Here is a 21,571-nt window from a genome sequence, read left to right as displayed (position 1 = left end):
TTCGATCCGTAGGCACTCCCTGCCATATAGTCAGGGGTGGACCTAGAGGTAGTTGAGGGTTAGACGAACCTCCTGGCAAAAAATTATATTGTATGTATAAAATATTTTAATTTTTTTTTATGTCTATATTGATTTTGAACCTCTTAAATATAAGATTAGAGCTATGGTTGAGAGGTTCAAAACTCACCTTGAGGTTCCAAATTCAAATCTTAAGCACTATTTTTTTTTCCACCCCCCTAATGAAAATCCTGAATCCGCCATATAGCACATAGATTTTTTTGTTTCAAACGGAACCACGCGATACTCAAGTGTTACTGTTCATCAGCTCAAAATATTTTGGGTTACATATAAGCGTACTACTGTTCATATTTATTTTCTAGTTTATAACATGTTGGGTTTAGCAAGGTGTGAATGGGAAATAAAAAAAAGAAAATGGAAAGAGGAAGAACTAATGAAAGTGGGGGAACCAATTTTGGAGGGAAAATGAGAAGTCATTGCAAAGTGCAAATGAAAAGTCATTTTTACCATATTGGTAGAAAAAAGGAAATTGTTGTCCTTATATTAGGAAACACTTCCTTTAGTTCTTAAAGGGTTAAGAAGAAGGTGCCCCTCGCGCCGTTGTCGTCGCTCGCTCGGTTTCGGCTTGCTTCGAATTTGATTGATAATATTTTTGGACAAAATTTATTTAATCAATCTTATTAATTCATTTCTTTTCTCTTATAAATTAATTCAGAATGTTAGTTAAATAACATAATTAATTTGGCGCAACGGAATTTATTTGAAATTCATATGCAACGGTAATAACGTTCCGAAAAGTCATTATTTTTCCCAAAAGACACAACCTTCTGGAGAAAACGGGTCTGAACAGACGCATTCCTTGCTGTAAATGGCTATAAATAGAGATGTTTTTTCCAGTTTTAAACACTGAAATTTTTTTCCTCTCTACATACATTTTCTTACATAAACAAAATTGTCGATCGACTGAGTCTGTGTGTGCTTTTGTTGCTGTTCTTGCGTTCGCTGAAGTTATTGAAGTTTGAGGTACCGCTACTTCTTTAACAGGTTAATCCATTTTATCTTGGAGGAATTAATCTGCAACCTCGGGTACAGTAAGGGGATTAAATTTCTTAAGGAAACACAGTGGTTTTTGTGGACTCAGATTAAAATCATTCTATCTATTTTATCTACTTTCTATTTATGTATTTTTGGACTAACTTGAATACAGGAAATAACACAACACACTGAATCTTCTTGTCTTAAATTGATTATTAATAGTTGCTCTTAAAAAATAGAATAAGAAAAGAGACATTTTTTTTAAACGAACTAATTTTTTTTTAGGATAAACAGATTCAAACGGATGAATGTAAAGTGTTACAAGGAAAAGTACATATATAGTTATAACTAGAAGGCAAGAGAATCTTTAGAGAACATATGGAGTATATATATTCAGTTCTGATGGCATTCTTCATGATTGCACTTTAATTTCTCTCATAGCTAGATTTTGTTGTACTATCTTCTAAGAAAGAAGAGAGAAATATATAGAGAAGAGACAAGTAATATTGATTTAGCATCCATTTATATCATGGCAAAGAAATTATGTTCTTCTTCTTCTTTATTGATTTACTATGTTTTTTCTCTTTCTGCTTTTGTCTCATGCACAATCTTGGCCTCCATGACAAGCATCCTTGCCTGCTGCATTTAGTACTCTTCTGCTCCTGCTTATTATTATTATTATTATTTCTCTCACCTTCCAGTTCCAGCTGTTCCTCATTTCTTTTTGTGTCTTCTTTCCCTCTTGTTTCTTTCACTTCCACCTATTGAATATATACACAATATTCATATGTCAGGCAAATCTAAAATTTCTAGAATATTAGTGCATCATTTGCTATTCTTGTAGTATGAGTGTCATTAGATAATATTATATCAATCTTAAAAAATGTATACATAAAATATCTAGCTAGTTTTATATAGTAAAATCCAATTTGAAGAGGGAGGTGTTGATATGGAAGTCGAAAGGAACTTTTGTTGCATGAATTATTGAGAAGTAGCAGTTGAGAAGATGACAATTCCTAAAGAATCTTTTAGGTGGAAAGAGCATATATAGCATTTTTGGCTTCCTAAAGTGACTTTCTTTCCCTACTACCACAATTTGTATAACCATTTCTAGTAACAATGGAGCTACAAAAAAAAAAAAAAAAGGAGGGGGGGAGGGGGGGGTAGTGAAAGCTAGGACGTGTCAGTCGTTGCAAGAAGTGACCACAAAATGCAAGTGATATGATTTCTGCATGTGCATGGGGTACTTAATGCTGAACGATATGCTTTTGGGACCAATTGTATTAGTACTACATTTCGTAGTTCGTAATTTGATTTGACATGAAATTTAAGAAAAAAATATTTTTGAAATTTGTAATTTAAAATGAGTCATAGTGTTTATGATGCTATAAATTAAAATAAATATTTTAAAATTAATTTTTTACCATAATAAAAAATATATTTTTTGAGACGGACTAAAAAAAAATTAGTATTTAAAGTCATTTCACCTACCTAGTAGAATAAGTACTTCAAGTATATATAGCACTTCATGCGACCTAGTCAACCTTGACAATCTAGTCTCCATGCCACAATAAGCTAATGTAAAATTTTTTTTATATTATCAGTCTATTTTAATTTGTAGCAGATTATAAGTAATTAATACGCTTGCCTCAATTCCAATTTACACTTTGAGCGCGTTTTTAGTAAAAATTCTGACTGTGCCACTCATCAGTGCACTCGTAATCTTAACATCATAATAACTAGTGGGAACAGGAGTTAGCATTCATGTTTTACCTTTTCCTGAGATTTGATTTCAGGAGTAGTCATAGGTGAATCATCAGCTACACAACGTTTTGTTGATCTTTCCTCAATGGATGGAGTACGAGCAGGACTTGGACTCTTTGAACTTAAGTAATTGCCTGGAGTACTACTCTGTGTTCCCACATCTCTTGTAATGCTAACCTTCTCTAAATTGATAAAAATGTACAAGTCATGACAATATGAGATGAAATTAATCGCAACTTGAGTTATATATGTTGTCAGTATTAATAAAAAGAGTTTTACGCTATCAGTATACCTTTGGTTGGAATTTGGATTTGTAGTTCATGTGGAGGCAAATGAGGTACTACTTTTGTAGGAGGTTTTGGACGGAATTGTCTAGTCTGATAATGTGAAGGATAAATCAAAGGTGCAGACTTGGTTAATTGTCGAAACGATCTCCCACTTAGTGTTTTTGCAGATAAACATTCTAATGGAACTTCCCCTGATAAAGGATTGCATATATATTTCTCAGCTTCATTCCACTTCGAGTTTAAAGCCAATCCATCTGGTGACATGTATTCCCAACTATATGTTGTTTTTGCCTGCAATGCTACACTCAAAAAAAAAAATCAGTCATATTGAAAAATGGAACAATTTTAGAAATGAATTTATTCAAACCTACTGGCTCTAGATTCTGAATTCGTTTGATATTACAAAGGCCTTACCTTTAAGGGCAGTGGTAAAAGAATAAGTTGATGGGTCAATTTCATCTGTATAAATGATTATGAGAAATTAAAATAGTAATAAAACAAATCATGAGAAGGAAAAATGGGAGAAGTAGTTTTATTACCTCTTAAGGTGATGTAGCCAGGGGAAGAAGCAGTACTAGAAATGGAAATATTTGATCTAAAAGATTTTGCATCTTCTCTAAAACTTCTAATATAAGAAGCTGAAAATCTTCTTGAATTTGTATTTTCTCTTCTAATTTTGGCCTTAAGAGTCCATTCTCTAAGGTTAAAATCTCCATCGTCGCCGCGCCTTCTTGAATTTCCAATAGGTGATTGTGCCATACTAGTTTCTAATTTCATGATTGAAGAAGTTTTGGTCTGGACTTAAAAAAGTTGTTCACTTTTTAAATAGAAGGAAGTAATAAAGGTAGATATATAAATTTCAAAAAGCCTTTTGCCTGCAGAATCAGGGAAAAAAAAAAGATGCTAAAAAGAACAGCTGCTCAACAAGTAACTTCCAAAAAACTAAGCCTCAGAGATTTCAAATTTAAATTTCCTGTATTTGACAGTAACCCTCACCCCTTCTTTTGAAAACAAAATTTTGATAAATAAAAACAAGAAAAAATTATGAGCTAAAAAGTGGGCCAGATAAATATTTTTGTGTTTTATTTGCAAACAGAAGTCAAGTGAAATGTCTAATTTTTACATCAAAAAAATGGAGGAGATGTTTGGTGACTAAGTGCAGCAGAGTAGGTAAATTTTGGTATATTAAGTATATATATAGTGATCAATTGTTCAATTTCCAATTAAGGGGTTGTGAAATTGAACTATGAAGACATGCACATTGGTTTTATTAACCTTCTTGTTCAATTCTAGTTGAAAAAGCTATGTCATCTATTCAATTTGGAAATCTTGTTTCATAATAATGCTATCAAATGTATCTGACATAATAACAATTATACTCATTCAAGTATTACAACCAAGTTTTTTCAGCGTCCAAGGTGTTGAAAATTTTATCGAGAAATAAATCTTAAGAATGTGATATTTCAACTAATGTTATCAAATGTAACTCACACCGTTAGTCTATCATAAACTACCTCTCTGCCTTCACAAGATGGGTTAAGGCTGGACGGGCACTATCTTTTCCAGATCCTACTTGTGAAATTACACTGGGTATGTTATCAGCCACCCGATTCAAAAAAAATTAATCTTAAATTCATGGTAATAATAACTTGGCTAAGCTTTGTTAATAGAAGCAGCCAACATTGAAAGAGACAGACGGAGATACCCGCCTTGCTACATTCAAAAGTTCAAAAAAGAGAGAATTTGATCTTTATCATGCAAAAAAAAAATCATATATTTTTACTACAATGAAATTTGCATTCAAATAAGGACATGTGACCATGTCCTTACTGATTTTTCAGAGGGGATAAAAATTTTGTTCCTCACTGTTGGGTTATTTTCATTGCGGGTTGGAAAGAGAGGCGAATAATTTCATTATAGGATGAAATTTGATTATTTTTTATTTTTTTTACGGAAGTGGTAATAAGAAATCATTTCTTTGGAGTCGAAATAGTTAAAATTGAAATACTCAGTTTGGTGTGAAAAGATGTCAAGATCATCCTCGTAATAATGATGGGGGATGGCTAGTAGTATGTAGGTCCATCATCTCGTGGGCACATACATAGTCACTGTCAGTTTTTGTCTCAACTATATATGCAACGTAGGTTTCATTCGCAGTTTAAGATAGAAATTCAGTTTTCTTTCGACTGTCGCACTTTTTTCATTTGGGTAATCAATGGATTCTAATGTATAGATAAATAATATAAAATTATTAGTGCCAGCTAGAGGAAATCATTTATTTAACGCTCCAAAATCTTGAGTGGAAATGGGAATCCAACTTTTATATTTTCTGTCCCTAATTTTACCCAAACTTGTTCAGTTGTTTATGGCCAAAAGACAGACAAGGAATTGATGTTTAAAGAATCTTCAACCGGACCACAATTCAAACAGTTGCAAACCGATAAAAAAAGAACAAAAGCCTCAAATTACTTTTTCTTCATTGTAAAGGGGTAAACCCCATATGATTCTACCAGGATGGATAGTTACAGTTTAAGCTTCATTTTCCCGGCAGTGAAATCTACAAAGTTGGTTTTGGTTATTCACATACATAACACGTTTCAACCAATGCCCCCAACCCCAAAAGGCAAACTTCAACTTTCAAAAACTGTTTGAGAGACGACCAATCAAGTTTAAAAAGTTTGTATTGAAATACTATACGACACCAGTAAATGTCAGGTCAACAATGATCGACAGACAGAAAAAAAGTAAAATCTGAATTAAGCTGCAAACGAGTACAGAACTTAGGACAGCAGTGAAGATGGTGAAATTAAAAATCTTATATTCAACAGCATCTATAGCACTCTAGAGAGCCAGATAATAGCAGTAAATAGTTCTGCACTGACTTGACATCCTTGAGATGATTGTCGATTACAATCAATAGTGAAAAGGCTAATATGGTCTGGTAACGAGGGGTTAATCTCACCGAGTATGACAGCTTAAGTTCGCAGGTCTAGGTATCAGAAAACCATAACCTCATCTCCAACATAAGCATAATTCTACCAAGCTTATTACAGACAGAAGCTAAATTCCCAAAAACAAGCCAATATTAGACCAATATAATGGCAGAAGCCCTCTTACCACACATCTTAACATGGATGCTTGGTCTCGTACCCCCTCATCAATGTTGAGAATTCCAGCAGCAACGACCAAGAACACATGCAACAATTGTATCATCCAATATGCGGCTTCAATGATTACAGTGCACTTAGATCTCTGCAGTAATGGAAGCCATGCAGCAGAGCGGGCATCAATTGTTGAAAGAGTTGACCTCGCCCAACAACCACTAGTCAGATCCTCCAAATAGCTTCACTGCCAATAAAAACACGATATGAGACATTATGTTTCTTACACAACCTACTTCTGTTGCATTAATTATTTGGTGTGTCAAATAATATTCAAGAAATTAAAATAAGAAACCAAATGACTCAAGTTCTAGTCCAACCGCAACAATTGAAGATCTTATTGAAATGGCACAATTTATTCACCCTTTTCACAAGTTATCCAAGAAATAATGAAATCTAAACCAGATTAGATCCACCATAAAAAATTAGTAATTCTTTAAAACTGTTCAATCCATCACTCGTACCACCACACACACATACTTCACAAACAATGCATTTATCAATTTCAAAGTGCATAATCGCACTATAACATTCCAATGCAATCAATATTTTGTAGAAGCATTATATAGTTATAGTTAACAATTCGAGGGGAACACAGAGTATGTTACACGGTGCACCCTCTGAAAGATCCAATTTCTCAATTGGTCTTTCACAAAATACTTCTGAACACTAAAAACTTAAGCAAACTTTTTACTATATCTCCCTCTGATACTAATAAGTTTATCGTCTAGTAGAAATAATGAGAAAAAGATCAAGATCCTTACTCCAAGAGCTCAGCCTCCTTCACTTGTTATGAACCACTTGATAGATATTGACAACTGCAGCACAAAGACTGTTCAATACCCACAAAAGAAGTACAATAACCAGGTGAGACACATGAACATGACCAGGCTCTAAAAATTGAAGAAGGAACGTTTTAAATATACAAATCGCTTATATACTTACTCCTCCCACAAGAGAACACCAAAACCACCCAATCGGCATTACTTGTCTATCCAAATGTGAAACATGAATGACCTGCAATGAAGCAAAGAAAAAAGAGGGGAGGGTGGGCGGGGGGGGAAGAGAGAAGGTTTACTTTCCATATCTTCGAAAGATAAAGGGTGCATAAATTTAATGTTTAAAGCACAATAAACCACTGAAAATCATGAAGATCAAGCCTTGTGAAGAAGGGTCATCAGTGTCAAGTATGGACAGGAGGGTCATTGGTGCATCAGAAAAAGTCACAACAGCTTGTGGTGCTATGTTTGGAAAATAATCAGGACGACACTGACCAAGTTTTGCTGCTACTGAAAGCTACAAGTTTGGGAGTGGAAGGAAAATGTCTTTCTGGAGTGACAAATGGGTTGGTACACAAACATTAAGAAGCAACATCCTGACCTATTTAGCTTAGTCCTGACGCCTGATGCAACAATCCATGAGGTCGGGGACAGCAGGGATGGAACTTAAACTTCAGAATACTACTCCATGACTAGAAAATGAATGGGGTTGCTGAGATTTTTAAGGTATGGGAGCAGTTTCAGGGTACGACAGCAAATGAAAAGTGCATATGGTCCTGAAAACATATCTGGAGGGTTAAAGCTTAATAGATCATATAAGGTAGCCTGTTTGGTTGTTAGAGAGGCATGCCTGACACAGGGAAATTTGAAAAGGAGGGGTTAATAGTAATGCTCTAAATGTTTTTTTATGTGGGAAGGAATCTGAGGCCATCAATCATCTTTTCATTCACTATGAAGGCTTCATTTACTGTGAAGTCACTGGTGTGGCAATTGTTTCAGTACGAAAGGAATTAAATGAGCTATGCCAAAGTACACAGGATAGATCTCCTAGAGTGCTAGAACAACATAGCAGGAACAGCGAAGCAGAAGAGACATTGGAGTTCAATCCCAGTATGGTGTTTTGACGGAAAACACAGCCTTACACAGAAAGTAATTGAATCCTTGTAAGAAAATCAAGGATTTCTTTTGTTTTACTATTGATCTGTAAATATGGCCCCAACACAGCCTTTGTGCTGGAAGTTCTTTCAATAATATATTCTTAAGTGTTTTCAGACGAAGAAAAAAGCATGAAATATTTCTTCCCACGAGGAAACAAAATAATTTGATATTGATGTGAAAAGATGCTCATCTAAAATATCTTGCTGAAAGAATCATTATAGCTAATTTCTGGCTTGACACCCATAAGAAATTTACTTGTCAGAGAATCCAATGTATGTAGAACAAAAATGTTAATGAAGGGGAGGACACACTAACCACAAAAAACCACTCAGCATCTCTAGGAAATTGCATATGCAAACATGCTTCCTGCAAATAACAGAGCGTGCGATCAAAAGAGGTTTCTTTATTTAAAAAAAGAGTTCTTTCCCAACAATGACTGCAATGTCTGGGGCCAATGCTTCATTCCAGCTTTGTGACTCAACATTTTAGACAGTGGGTTGTCATCAACTAATATTTAAAAAGGTCAAAATAAATGACCAGCAGTTTGCATACATGAAAGAATTACCTTGTCTTGGATGATCTCAAACATGTTACTTTAACTTCGAAATTGACAATATACTCCTTTTATAAGCACACTAACTAACTTGATTAAACTTTGACTCTTTCCGTTTAGCAGGATAAGACATAGGAATGCATGATCCATATAGAATTTTAGTTGTGCATACCTTGTCCAAGAAGTAATATTGTATTCGCAGACAAAGCTGCAATTTCTTGGACCTTTTCACTGGAAAATATTGCTTGCACAACTACATAAATGTAAAAGAAGAAAAAAAAAATTACTTAAATTGCCTAATAACTCCAATGTTACAGATGAAGATCAGAAGTAATATAATCATATAATAATGGGTTCCTAATAACTCTAATGTTACAGATGAAGATCAGAAGTGATATAATCATATAATAAAGGTTTAAATCAACAGTGATCATAGAAGGCCAATCATGTTTAATGAAATTAATCATCTCACTTGCAATAACCTCAACGAAAAGAACATTTGCAATTTTGAATAAGCATAGGGAATAATTGAAAGGCTGAAATAGGATCCAAAAAACTCGGGGAGAAAATGAAGACCAGGATTTATCTGGCCATATGATCCATTGGAGATTAAAACCAAACCACCACACTGAAACCAAACTATCAATCACCTGATGGAAGACAAATACAGTATTAATGAACTCTGAAGGCACTTTTGATATGGCATAGTCATGAGCACCTTCGGAGGCTAATGGAATTAACCCATGTACCCTCCCAAATGCCACTTGGATTGTACAAGTTATCAATGGGAAAACAAAGGAGCTGATAATACAAGGATGACAATCGTAAAATAAATAAATGAATGTTCTTCACTGATACGTATTATCATACAAGCAAAAAACTCGTCTGAAGTTTGAACTGAGTGCATATTTGGATTTACATGTCGTCACTTTAAGGGGTGACTGAATCAGAAATATTTAATGCATTATTCATGATATTAAATGTTTCTCCTAAATTAAGAACATACTAATTAATACATGGAAAACAGTACCTGAAGTCTGTACAAGCTTCTCTGCTGGGTCTTTGCAGTCAGTTTGATTAACAGATGCATCCATGTCAGTCACCGCAATCATGTGTACAGTATGAAGTGCATCCGATATCCAAACAGTTTGTGCTCCTGAAAAGGACAGCCAATGGCATTACAAAACAGAGAAAGCTGATATTCTATGACATCAACTTTTTATACACATTTCTGAAGCAAGATATCAGTAAATTAACACGGCATTATGTCCTAAAAAAATAAATGAACATAACATTATTAAATTTAAAAGGATGGAAATATACTTGTAGAAGAATCCGGAAGAACAGTGAGCTTTCGAACTTTCATGTTGTGAGTCAACTGTTTCATGCTATAAGGAGTCTCCGATCCATGAACAGAAGTTGCAAGGAACAAGAGGTGAAGATTTCCTTCAGAGTCCAAGATCAGAAACCTGGTTGAAGATAAGGCCTGAATGCCAATAGCTTTTGCTGACTTAACCGGTATCTTGATCGATTCAAAATTATCATCCTTGTTCTTGAATGCCACGAAGTTTGCAATACCCTCTCTGGAATCTTGTCTGAGTCTCACAGACCTTAACTTTGCTGCAAGTTAGAATGCACAATCAGCAGCTGTAGGAAACAACAGAATTGGAGCTTCTAGATCTTACCATGATGAAGAAATCACAGAAAACTTAAAGGAAGTCCTAAATGATGTCAAATTACATTTTTACAATAGCAAACACAACCAAGGTATCATTGTAATAAGATTAAGGAATAAGGCACAAGTACCACCCCAAACTATACCGTAAATTCCAGTGATACACCTAAATCTTACAAGGATCCTATTCCCCCCACCCCCCCACCTCAAAATAAAAAACTCATTTTTTTAGGTATTTTTGTGCTGACGTGGCACCATGTGTGAATACACTAATCTGAGGCGCATGGGAACATTAGTATGATAGCTCTAATCAATAGGAATTGGCCAAGTATCATTGAGAAAGTTGAAAAAGAAAGCCCTGTCTTCAAAAGCTGATTCTTCTCATCTTCAATTTACCCTTTCTTCATTCTCCATTAAGAGTGGCTCCAAATCAATACACTTCTTGAAATTTCTCCTTGATTCAAAAAGGTAAGCTTATTTTGTGTAAATTCCTTTTCTTTACCCCCTTCCATGTCGAATTATTAGTCCTGCTTTTAGAAATTTCATTTTTTCTCCTCCTGATGAAATCAATACCTCATTTTTTCTCCTCCTGAAATCGAACACCACACTAAGTACCAAAATGGAGCCTACATAGTAAGTACCAGAACGAAAATTATGATTTAGGTTGAGGCTCAAGAAGGTGAGAGGTTTGAATTTATTTTTTTGGAAAATTAAAAGGTTTTTGGTAAAGTTAATGGTGTGGGGCCCTTTTTGTGTAATAAAGGCATGTGTATACACCGCACGTCATTTACCTGGACAATGGTGATACATCAGTACAAAATGAACACAAAAATACATTAAAAATGAGTTTAGGGGGGTACTAGGACCATCGTAAAGTTAAGGAGTGTCGTGGGATTTCGGGTATAGTTCGGAGTGGTACTTGTGCCTTATTCCTAAGATTAAAGACAAAAACCACCCCAAATAAATGTTAATGGAGCCAGACAGGAAAATGAGTAGCAACTAAGGGACAAAGGTTTTACTGGAAATAAATATAGCAATCTCCTAGGAGCCTTGTCGTGCATTCATATCTTTGAGAAGGCAAAAGAAACAGAGTAGGAGGAACAAAGGACAAGAATTGGAGTGCCAAGTGTTCTGTGTCAAAATTCAAAGAACGGAATTAGTGCTAAGTTTGCAACTAAGTCATTAGCTTAACGAGTTCACACTGCATTCTACGTCTTTAAACACGGGTGTCATATTTGTGTTGTAGTATTTTTCTTTGAGCGGGGTCTGACATAAGATGGGGGATAAGAGCAAATATTGAAAACTGGCTAGGCTTGTTGGTTGATTTTTTAAACATATCAACTCCCGCCACCCAAAATGCTTGACCTACCTTCTTTTTTCATCCTTCTAAGAAAATATGAGTAATATTATTCAATGGAATTTTCTGCATAGTAATTCCTACAATTGAAGCAGATATAACCAACACTACTTCACATTATCTCAAGGTCGATTTAACATCTTTCAAAATAACTACTTCAACCTTTCATCACTTTCAAAAATATATGACTTTAAACGTCTATGCAACTTAGTGCCCATGCAGCCTGCAGGTAAACAGTAAAATCAGATTAAACCATCACCATCATTCCCAACATAATATGCTAATCCAAGACTGTAACCAAACCAAATTGTTTCCACGAAAGCTCTACTTCATTTAGAATCTTCAATTTCGATGATACCTTTCTTAATTCTGACCAAGGATGAACTTAGTGTTCAAGACAAAAACCGTATATCTTGGAGAGTGGAAAAAATAGAGATATCCACAATGGAAGAGGGAGGAAGGAAGTATATCATGTATTAGAAAAATCACAACATACATTAAAGCCACATTTTTGATGAGCCAAACAAAATACTGCCACATTTACGATTGCCAATCAATTGCATCTCAATCCCAAAATATTCGGGGTCTGCTATAAGAATTTTTTTTCTTTTACCTATAAAGTAAGTAGTTGATGGCATCAAGAAGACGTGGTAGATACAAAAGAGAACATTAGCTCCATACATTATTGATTTCTAACATAAATCAGGAAGCTAGGAAAACCAGAAAAATGATCAATACTTGTTATTTGCAGAAGAGAAGTTACTCCTGAAAAATAGATTGAGAAGACATTTAGCGATAAGAATCCACTTAATCCATTCTTCTCTGTTCAGGTTCATGTCATTTTAATACAAATTATGAGTTTTCTAAAACTAGACACTGTGTGAACCTAACTCCTATCTAAAAGGATAAACAAGTACCTAACCAGATTAAGGTGACTCTTTCACAAACACCTGGCATGATGTAAGTATAACAACTAAATGAAAATTAGTTGGTATACTTTCATAAAGATATATATTTAGCTAAATCTGCTTCAATCCGATCCACTGGATATCAAGCCAACCTTTCTCCATTTGGTCTTAGATCTACTTTGTCCTCTTTTATCATTTCTAATCACAATATTGTTGCAACTATGAATCAGTGCATATGGAGATCTCGTACTACATAACTAAACTATTTTAGATAACCTCTTATTTTATCATGTACGGTTGATATTATTGCTCTCTAACAGATGTGATAATCTCTAATTTTGACAAATTTTGTATATCTGCACAGCCATCTTAACATCCAAATTTCTACAAGACTAGGACAAGAATCTTAAATCTTAAAGATGATCACTCATGACATTGTTGGCATCAGACTTTTCTAATAGGGTGTCATTTACTTAACATACTAGAACATTCTATTTTGAAGACAATCTAGCATCTCAAACCCCACGACTTGTGGAGTTATGTGTCTTTCTAACCAGGAGGGGAGGGAATAATAAGTGCCTATCCATTTTATTTGATCTTTCTAAGCAGTTATTTCTACTTAGAAACTAATCCAAGCAATGTGTACACGAAAAACCAACCAAAGTCTTGTTATTACACAGCATACACAGACATCCTGGAGCAATCACAGTATAAATGTGAGTAATATAATAGATACATGTACAGATCCCATATTCAGGATAGAGTGATCCATGTCTTTTTGCAATTAACAGTACTACATTTACCACCAGAAACATAATTGCAATATAAAAGCAATGGAACAGTTTTTTAAAAAAAACATGGGAGTCTCAATGCCAAGCTTCTAAAATAGCTATCGATGGACAGAAAAGTCAGAAAGTATTCCAGCACCTGATTCAGTGCGGTTCTCGACCCTTTCATCCAATACACCATTGGAAGGAAACTTCAGTTCCATCAATTTGCTACCATCAGCAGCACTAATCTCAGCATTAATACCATGAATCATCCCATTTCGTAAAGGTAGCTTTTTAATCTCCATCTTATCTTTTTCTAGCCCACCATTCAAACTTTTCTTATTCGCACCCCTCTCTTTCTTAACTCTTCCTTTGACCAATGGCCGCAGGGGGAAAACCCTGACCCCATTATCTTCCCCCAAAATCAGGACCCCAAAAGATACACTAATGGAAAACACCGGCAGAGAACAATCAATCACCGCATACTTCATTAATTTCAGCTCCTCACCCCCCAGGTGTTTCACAGCAAAAACCCAAACTTTACCATTCGAAATAGAGTACAACGCAAATACATTAACATCCGCAACCAATTTCACCGAAACCCCGTGAGAAACCCCAAAAACCACCCCGAATTTACTCTCATCAAACTTGAAATCACTGTGATTGCATACAACTTTCGCCGGAGTAAAAGACTTCCTCGCAGAATTAAGGATATAGAAACGGAACAGAACTGCGGAGCCTCCTGAAATAGGAGATGAGATGAGAAAGAGGGTGATCGGATTAGGGTTCCGTAGGAGGAGGAAAGCGGCAGCGGATATGGGCGGAGGGAGGGTGGTTTGCGGAGGAGGAAAGGAAGAGATAGAGAAAGGAGAGAAAGAAGAGTAGAGAGAGATAGAAGAATCGGAATGGAAGAGGGCTAAAGAGAGAGAAGAAGGGTGAAAAAGGAAAGAAGAAAAATGGGGTGGTGGAGAAGGGAAAGAAGGAGAAGAGAAAGGGGGTTTTGGAAGAAAAAGCTGATGAGCTTCAACTACCATTGTTAATGTGAAATTGTGATGAAGAAGAATGGATTTCGGTTTCAGACAAATTAGATTCACACCGGCTTTTGTGGCAACGTTGATGTTTGGAGAAGAAGGAGACGAACTAATTAATAATTTTTTATTTGTAGTAAATAGAGTAAGAATTAATGAATTTGTTTTGGTTTGGGGATGAATAATCAATAATGTCGTAACGCACATGAAAGGTTAAAACCAGATATTATCATAGTGAGTAATGATCTTTCTCGGTCAAATGTTTCATTAATATGGATAGATATTAACTATTACTTTCTCAATCCAACAATATTTGTTCACTATTAACTTTATATTATTTTTAATAAATTATAAATAGAAGGGTAATATTATAGTTTGTTTAATACCTTTTAACTAAAAAAACAGAAAAATAATTAGTTTGTTTTAAAAAAAAAATTATAGTTTTTTTATGTTTTGGTCATTTGGCACTCCCATTTTATTATATCACCATTTGAATAAAATAATACAATGTCTTAAAAATATAATAATTTATAATTAATGATAAAGGTAAATTAGAAACTAAATGCAAATAATCTATTGATTTTATAAAGTAGACAAGTATTGTTGAACGTCGCAAAATAATCTAGTGTACAACTATTTGTTGGACGAACGGAGTATTTATTTAGAGTAAATTTTAGGAATAGTAAACATAAAAATCATATAAACGTGTTATAACTATAGTTTTGCTATTTGCACTCCATAGCAAATTATGTTTGCTATGGAGCATCTAATTTGTATAAATCGCAACGATTTGTCTAAATCGAGAGTTTGTGTTTATGAAAATTGTGTTTGTATATGTATATGTTCTTTGTGTTAGGCTAGAGTGGTGAGCGAGATTAGGAGAGAGAGGAGAGAGAGGCGAGCGAGAGAGGTGAATTGTATATGTATATCGGTTAAATAATTGTATATATGTAACTACGATGTGTATTAATGATCGTGTTTGTATAAGTGAAACTTACATAAATATACTATAAATAAAAAATATTTACCATTTATAGCAATAACATTTTTTTTTCACTCGATCCCTTTTAATACATTTATAATACAGTTTTAATACATATTACAAAGAACAATTTATTATTCACATATAATACAAGTTTTATTGATGGATAATACATTTATCACACATTTTAATACATTTATAATACGGTGTGTCAACTTCTTACCAAACAAGCATAATATATTTTTTAAAACAGTTATAATACATATAAATTACATACTTAATTCACTTTTAATACATATTGTAGATTTAACATAGTATTGCTATGCATTGTTATAAATGGTAATAAATAAAAAGTATCGCTAAAATCAGTAATTATTTATTAAAAGGCACTCATCCAAGTAATTTTTCCTTTATATATCTGCGTAAAATTTGAATTTGTATACAATTGAATTGAGTTAAAACATTTGTATATGTATATCAAATCTCTTTCGCTTTATGCAAACACAAATTATACATTGTATTTGTATAAAGCGAGAGAGAGAAAGGCAAAATAGAACTAGGCAAGAGAAGAATTGTATTTGTATAATAATAAGTGTATAGGACTGAGAGATGTATTTGTGTTTGTATATATAGTCTCTCTCACTTTATACAAACACAATTTACACATTTGTGTTTATATAAAGTGAGAGAGGCGAGGGAGAGAACTGAAAGTGGCGAGCAAGATTTCGGGGAGGGGCGAATGACAATGTGTTTGCTGCGAATTGTAATTAAATGAAACCAGAGGTATAACATTTATTTTGAATTAATAGTTTGCTATAATGCATAATTTTCCCTATTTATTAATAACAAGGGTAAAATTAACATAGAAATGTTAATTATCTTTTGATTTTGCAAACTGAATAAATTTTATAAAACAGCTATTTTTAGCATAGTAAAAAAATAAAGGGAAGTGCTAAATAACTAGAATTATGTGGTCATAATTTGGCCAGAATTATAAAAGACTAATTAACTTTTTTTTCCTTTCAAAATACAATCAAATATTTATTACTACAATTTCCTAAACTTCTAAAAATACGTGTGAACATTCATTATTATGTTTAATGGATTAATTGTGTGAAGGAAATTATTTAGTGGACTTTATAATGTGAGACCCATTACAATCTAACTTCGTTCTTTTTTAATTCTTCCTAGTTCACTCTTTTTTTATTTCTCTTCTTCATCTTTTCTCTTTTCTTTTCCATTATGTGTAAAACTAATTCTATTATACAAATTCTAATTTCATAAGATATTTTTCGATACACTTTATCAATGATTTTCTAATTTTGACTTGTAAAATAACTTTTATTTATTTCTATTATATATAAATCATCTAATTCAAAAATTAAGAACATAAAAAAATATTAATATCTAACTTCGCAACACAAAAGTTGTTGGAAATATACAATATTACATTAGTTTTCTTTATTTTAATTTCTTGATAGTATATTTAATACACTATTATCAATATTAAAAAAAATATATGATTTGATTATTTTTTTTCTNCTTTTCTTTTCCATTACATGTAAAACTAATTCTATTATACAAATTCTATTTTCATAAGATATTTTTTGATACACTTTATCAATGATTTTCTAATTTTGAACTTGTAAAATAATATTTATTTATTTCTATTATATATAAATCATCTAATTCTAAAATTAAGAACATAAAAAATATTTGTTAATATCTAACTTCGCAACACAAAAGTTGTTGGAAATATACAATATTACATTAGTTATCTTTATTTTAATTTCTTGATAGTATATTTAATACACTATTATCAATATTAAAAAAATATATGATTTGATTTTTTTTTCTTCACTAATATACTCATTTGAATATAATATTTCATAATCATATTTTTTAAAAGAAATAAAATAATTTTTGTATGATATACTTTAAAGATTATTCTTTCAAGACAATAACAAATCCTTTTTAATAAAATTTATGATTTTATGTGATAAATATAGAAATATAAATTTCGTGCAATAATTTTTAAAGTTAAATTACTATTATGTAATAAAAAAAATAAGAAAGTAATTTTTCGTGTTATAATTATTTTTTATATTTGAAAATATGACATAATGCTCTAAAATATGTTAATTACATTCAAAATAATTATAGAAACTTCCCTTAATCGTTTGCTTCATAAGTATACAATATTGCATTTGCTTTCATTAGTTTGATTCTTTATAATAATTTAAACACTCTATTATCAATATTAAAATATATATAATTTGAAAATTTTCCTTACTAATATACATTGTATATTAAATTTCGCAAATACTTTTTGATTTTTTTTTTGTGTAATAATTTTTATGTGATAGAAAAATAAAAAAGTTTACATAGTAAAAGTACTACGAGTTACAACCTTTCTCATACCAATTTGATGAAAATAAATATCTAAATTGTTAGTCAAAATTCACAAAATCTAACTCTCAATAAGCGAAATGTGACGATAAGTTCGAAACTCGGGGAGTACAATATAGGAAATTGTCTTTTATAATAAATAAAATTATATAGATACATAATTTAGATTTATTTAGACATAATAATTTAAATTACTTAATTAGAGGTCATATTAATAAAAAAAAATATAAGTAATGAGTCGTATATCCTATATTACGTCGATTTGATAAATTGTGAATCATTACTTATGCTTGTTACTGAAATGACCTCCAACTATGTATTTTTTTAATTATTATGTTCTAATAAAATTAAGCTATATAAACAAATAATTTTTAAATATAATTTGTAAAATATTGGGATAACGACAACTTAAAAATATATTAGACCTGGTAATACCGATAGTTATAGAAATCATGCTTAATTATAGTTCATACATGTCGAATCAAAGAGAATCAGACATAAATAGTATTGATCGTACAAGTATTCTCCCTATATTATGTCGATTTGATAAATTGTGAATCATGACTATATTAGTTACTAAAATGTCCTGCAATTAAGTAATTTTCTTAAGCATTATGTTTAAATAAAATTAAACTATATATTTAAATAATTTTTAAATGTAATTTGTAAAATATTGAGATAACAACAACTCAAAATATATTAGACCTGGTAAATCTCGATAATTATAGAAACCATGCATAAAGTCCATATATGTCGAACCAAGGAGTCAAACATTAATTGTATTAGTTATACAAGTTTTTTCTCTATATTACGTCGATTTGATAAGTTGTGAATCATTAATTATATTTGTACTAAAATGACATCTATCTAAGTAATTTTTTTTAATTATTATTTAAATAAAATTAAAGTATATAATTAAATATTTTAAATGTAATTTATAAAATATTGGATAACGACAACTCAAAAAACATTAGACCTGCTATGTCAAATCAAAGAGAGTCAAACATTAATAGTATTAATCGTACAAGTTTTATCCTCTATATTAAGTCGATTTGATGAATTTAGAATTTACTTATATTTGTTACTAAAATGACATCCAAATTCAAAGTAAGTATTTTTTTTATCATTATTTTTTAATAAAATTAAACTATATATAATTTTCAAACATAATTTGTAAAACATTTAAAAAATAATAACTCAAAACATATTAGACCCGGTCAAACACTATTTTCTATATTTTTGCCAAATACATTTGGAAATATGTATGGCTAAACAACACCAAGATGTATATAATTGAAGTTAAAAAATATTTTTTTACTACTGATGCCACAATTATTTTTTTGTAAAACATAATTTGAAAATAAATTTTTTCACTTAATATTCTGTTTAGTGGAATTTGTAGTCTTTTTACTATGAAATCATCTATTATTAATGTCATTACTGTTAGGGTTTTGCCCTGATTTTCTTACCATAATTTAATATTTATTTTTCCTTAAAAAAAAACAAAACATTATCATAAATGTTTTTACTTTTCTTGAAAGGAAAATATAATATTATTTTATATTTGGTTTATTCTCTCCTTTTAGGACTCTTTTTCTAGTAAGAAAAGGTTTTAGGACTCTATAAATATAGGTTTGTTTCTTCTAACACAATAACAATAGTATCCACAATGTAGACATTTAAAGAGTTTAGTTTATGGAGAGATTTATTCTCTCAACAGTTATAATATTTTTCTTTTAAATTAGTTTTCATATTAATAATATTATGTTTTAGTATCGCTGTATTTGTCATCTAATTTATCACCGTCTTGATTGCAATTGTAAGATTCCGCATGACGCCCTAATCACCCTTCAGAATCCAACAATTACTTATTTTCAATATATTGGAAACATGATGGAAAAAAGAGTTCCCACGAATATATTCAATTTTTAAGTTAAAGGGGTAAAAATGTCTAAAAAGAAACTAGTTTGTAGTGTGAATAGATCTTTTTACCTTTTGGCTAAATTACGATCAAAATTTTCTGGCCAAAAAGACTTTTCCAAAAATAAAAATGGACGAAGGAAGTATATCTAAGAGGAAAACAGCAAACATCAATTTTCGACTCGTTTTGATTACTTCTAAAGCAATAGTACTAACATAGTGTATATATTTTTTCTAAAAATAAATTAAATACTACAGATGTCACTCCCTTTTCTTTTTTTGTAACAATCCAAAGGGGCCAGGCAGTTACTCTCATTTTATAAGCTTATTCAAATGGGTACTTAAATCTATTGTAGAAGATGTTGGGGAAATAATTGAAAATTTCACAATAATAATATAATTTATTATTTAGTAAAATAGTAATTTTGAAAATTAAATAAATATTACTACGATGATATATAATATGATATATAAATAATAGTGCATAAAATTAATATTTGAATCATGCTGGACATTGTCTTAAAAACTATTTCAACGGTGTGAAATATTTTCCTAGAATTAAACAAGCATTCCCTATATCTTAAATAGAGGATACATGAATCAACAAATTAATTAGGGGATATAAAATAACAAAGCCAAAGAATTAATTAACTTAAAATGAGAAGATTATAAGAGACAGAGGCCTAGAGAAACAATAAAACATACTATTAGCAAGCATGCCTTCTCTACTTTGCTCAAAGAATTCATGCCTATTTATAGGCCAATAAGAAACCTAATCACACTTGTCCATTAGTTTTCATGCAAAAAATCATTATAAGACAAGTGTCAAGATGGGTGAAAAAGAATGGCATACACGGCCTAGTGGTTGAAGTTGCCATTTCTCCAAGAAATGGAACTTCTTAAACTCACTATTAATTGGCTTCTCAAATACACACCAAAATAAATCTTTTGAAATAAATATTTTGCTTAACAGAAGAAATTTCAATTTTTAAATCATTTTTCGTATTACAAATCTGCTATATATTAATGATGTTCATTTGTTAAAAGATTATGTAGATTAATTCAAATATACTTAATCATGATTTATTGTATTCCGGATACTTAACGAGACAACTAAACTATAGCTATAACTCGTAAATATACAAACTATAGCTATGGAACATAAATACATTTATTATAATTGTTATTTGCAAAATTCCCCTTATGTTATTGTACATCTACGTACTGGTTGGATTTCTTCTTAAAAAATAAGACCTTGAAATCTTGAATTACTAGTAAATAAGCCCATCAAGTGCATGAGCTCCATAAATAAAATTAATATAACTTAGTTAGGGGCATCCAATATCCCAAAATCCAACTCATATTATATTCTAAAGCACGTGTTAATGAAAACAGATTATAAAATACTCCACCTTATAATTTTATATTATTATCAATTTTAAAAGAAAACAAATCATCGGTAAATCACATGCTATGGACTTTAGGATCGTGTTAGGTGTTCTGTACATGGCTGTTTTTGTGTGTTCTAATTAATTAAAAAAACGTTAGTTGCTAATATTTTCCACATTTTGTTTGGTAAGGAAAGTGGGAGGAAACACATTTTTGCTAGAGAAAGTTCAAAGAATTTTTATTCGTGGACTTTATTCTTTTTTATAAGTACATTTAAACTGTGTGATCTGTAAAATATTATCATGTTAAATAAAATAGAGAAAATATATCACGACATATTAATTAGTATATAAAACTTTGTGTGATAAATGAAACATT

At 31.5% G+C, this 21,571-nt stretch overlaps 2 protein-coding genes across 6 annotated transcripts; both read right to left on the bottom strand.

Annotated features, from left to right (window-relative positions):
- Window positions 1–1,376: 1,376 nt before the first annotated feature.
- Window positions 1,377–3,962, bottom strand: LOC125848237 (uncharacterized). The gene is made up of 5 exons (XM_049528067.1): window positions 3,644–3,962; window positions 3,519–3,563; window positions 3,110–3,403; window positions 2,827–2,999; window positions 1,377–1,814 (listed from the first exon to the last, which is right to left on the bottom strand). The coding sequence occupies exons 1-5, from the start codon at window positions 3,879–3,881 to the stop codon at window positions 1,581–1,583; spliced, it is 984 nt and encodes a 327-aa protein (XP_049384024.1). The 5' UTR covers window positions 3,882–3,962; the 3' UTR covers window positions 1,377–1,580.
- A 1,940-nt stretch (window positions 3,963–5,902) lies between these two features.
- LOC125848129 (uncharacterized) lies at window positions 5,903–14,595 on the bottom strand. 5 transcript variants are annotated; one of them, XM_049527935.1, is made up of 8 exons: window positions 13,623–14,595; window positions 10,079–10,375; window positions 9,786–9,911; window positions 8,928–9,008; window positions 8,518–8,568; window positions 7,211–7,282; window positions 7,030–7,097; window positions 5,903–6,452 (listed from the first exon to the last, which is right to left on the bottom strand). In XM_049527935.1, the coding sequence occupies exons 1-5, from the start codon at window positions 14,497–14,499 to the stop codon at window positions 8,540–8,542; spliced, it is 1,410 nt and encodes a 469-aa protein (XP_049383892.1). In that variant the 5' UTR covers window positions 14,500–14,595; the 3' UTR covers window positions 5,903–6,452; window positions 7,030–7,097; window positions 7,211–7,282; window positions 8,518–8,539. The 5 variants fall into 5 exon arrangements, with proteins under 5 accessions (XP_049383892.1, XP_049383893.1, XP_049383894.1 ...); XM_049527936.1 differs by having other exon boundaries at window positions 7,030–7,083; XM_049527937.1 differs by lacking the exon at window positions 7,211–7,282 and having other exon boundaries at window positions 7,030–7,083.
- Between the last annotated feature and the right edge of the window lie 6,976 nt (window positions 14,596–21,571).

The sequence above is a fragment of the Solanum stenotomum genome, chromosome 12 (assembly GCF_019186545.1).
Source record: "Solanum stenotomum isolate F172 chromosome 12, ASM1918654v1, whole genome shotgun sequence".
In the NCBI taxonomy this organism is placed as follows: domain Eukaryota; kingdom Viridiplantae; phylum Streptophyta; class Magnoliopsida; order Solanales; family Solanaceae; genus Solanum; species Solanum stenotomum.
Note: the sequence above shows the minus strand (reverse complement) of the source record. Positions and strands in the feature narration are given on the sequence as shown.

Coding starts and splice junctions, on each gene's coding strand:
- LOC125848237 (XM_049528067.1), bottom strand. CDS start 3,881: ATGAAATTAGAAACTAGTATGGCACAATCACCTATTGGAAATTCAAGA. Junction 3,564..3,643: donor TGGCTACATCACCTTAAGAG/GTAATAAAACTA, acceptor TCATTTATACAG/ATGAAATTGACCCATCAACT. Junction 1,815..2,826: donor AAATCAAATCTCAGGAAAAG/GTAAAACATGAA, acceptor TATATTCAATAG/GTGGAAGTGAAAGAAACAAG.
- LOC125848129 (XM_049527935.1), bottom strand. CDS start 14,499: ATGGTAGTTGAAGCTCATCAGCTTTTTCTTCCAAAACCCCCTTTCTCT. Junction 9,912..10,078: donor TCTTCCGGATTCTTCTACAA/GTATATTTCCAT, acceptor TGTCCTTTTCAG/GAGCACAAACTGTTTGGATA. Junction 9,009..9,785: donor GAAGCTTGTACAGACTTCAG/GTACTGTTTTCC, acceptor ACATTTATGTAG/TTGTGCAAGCAATATTTTCC.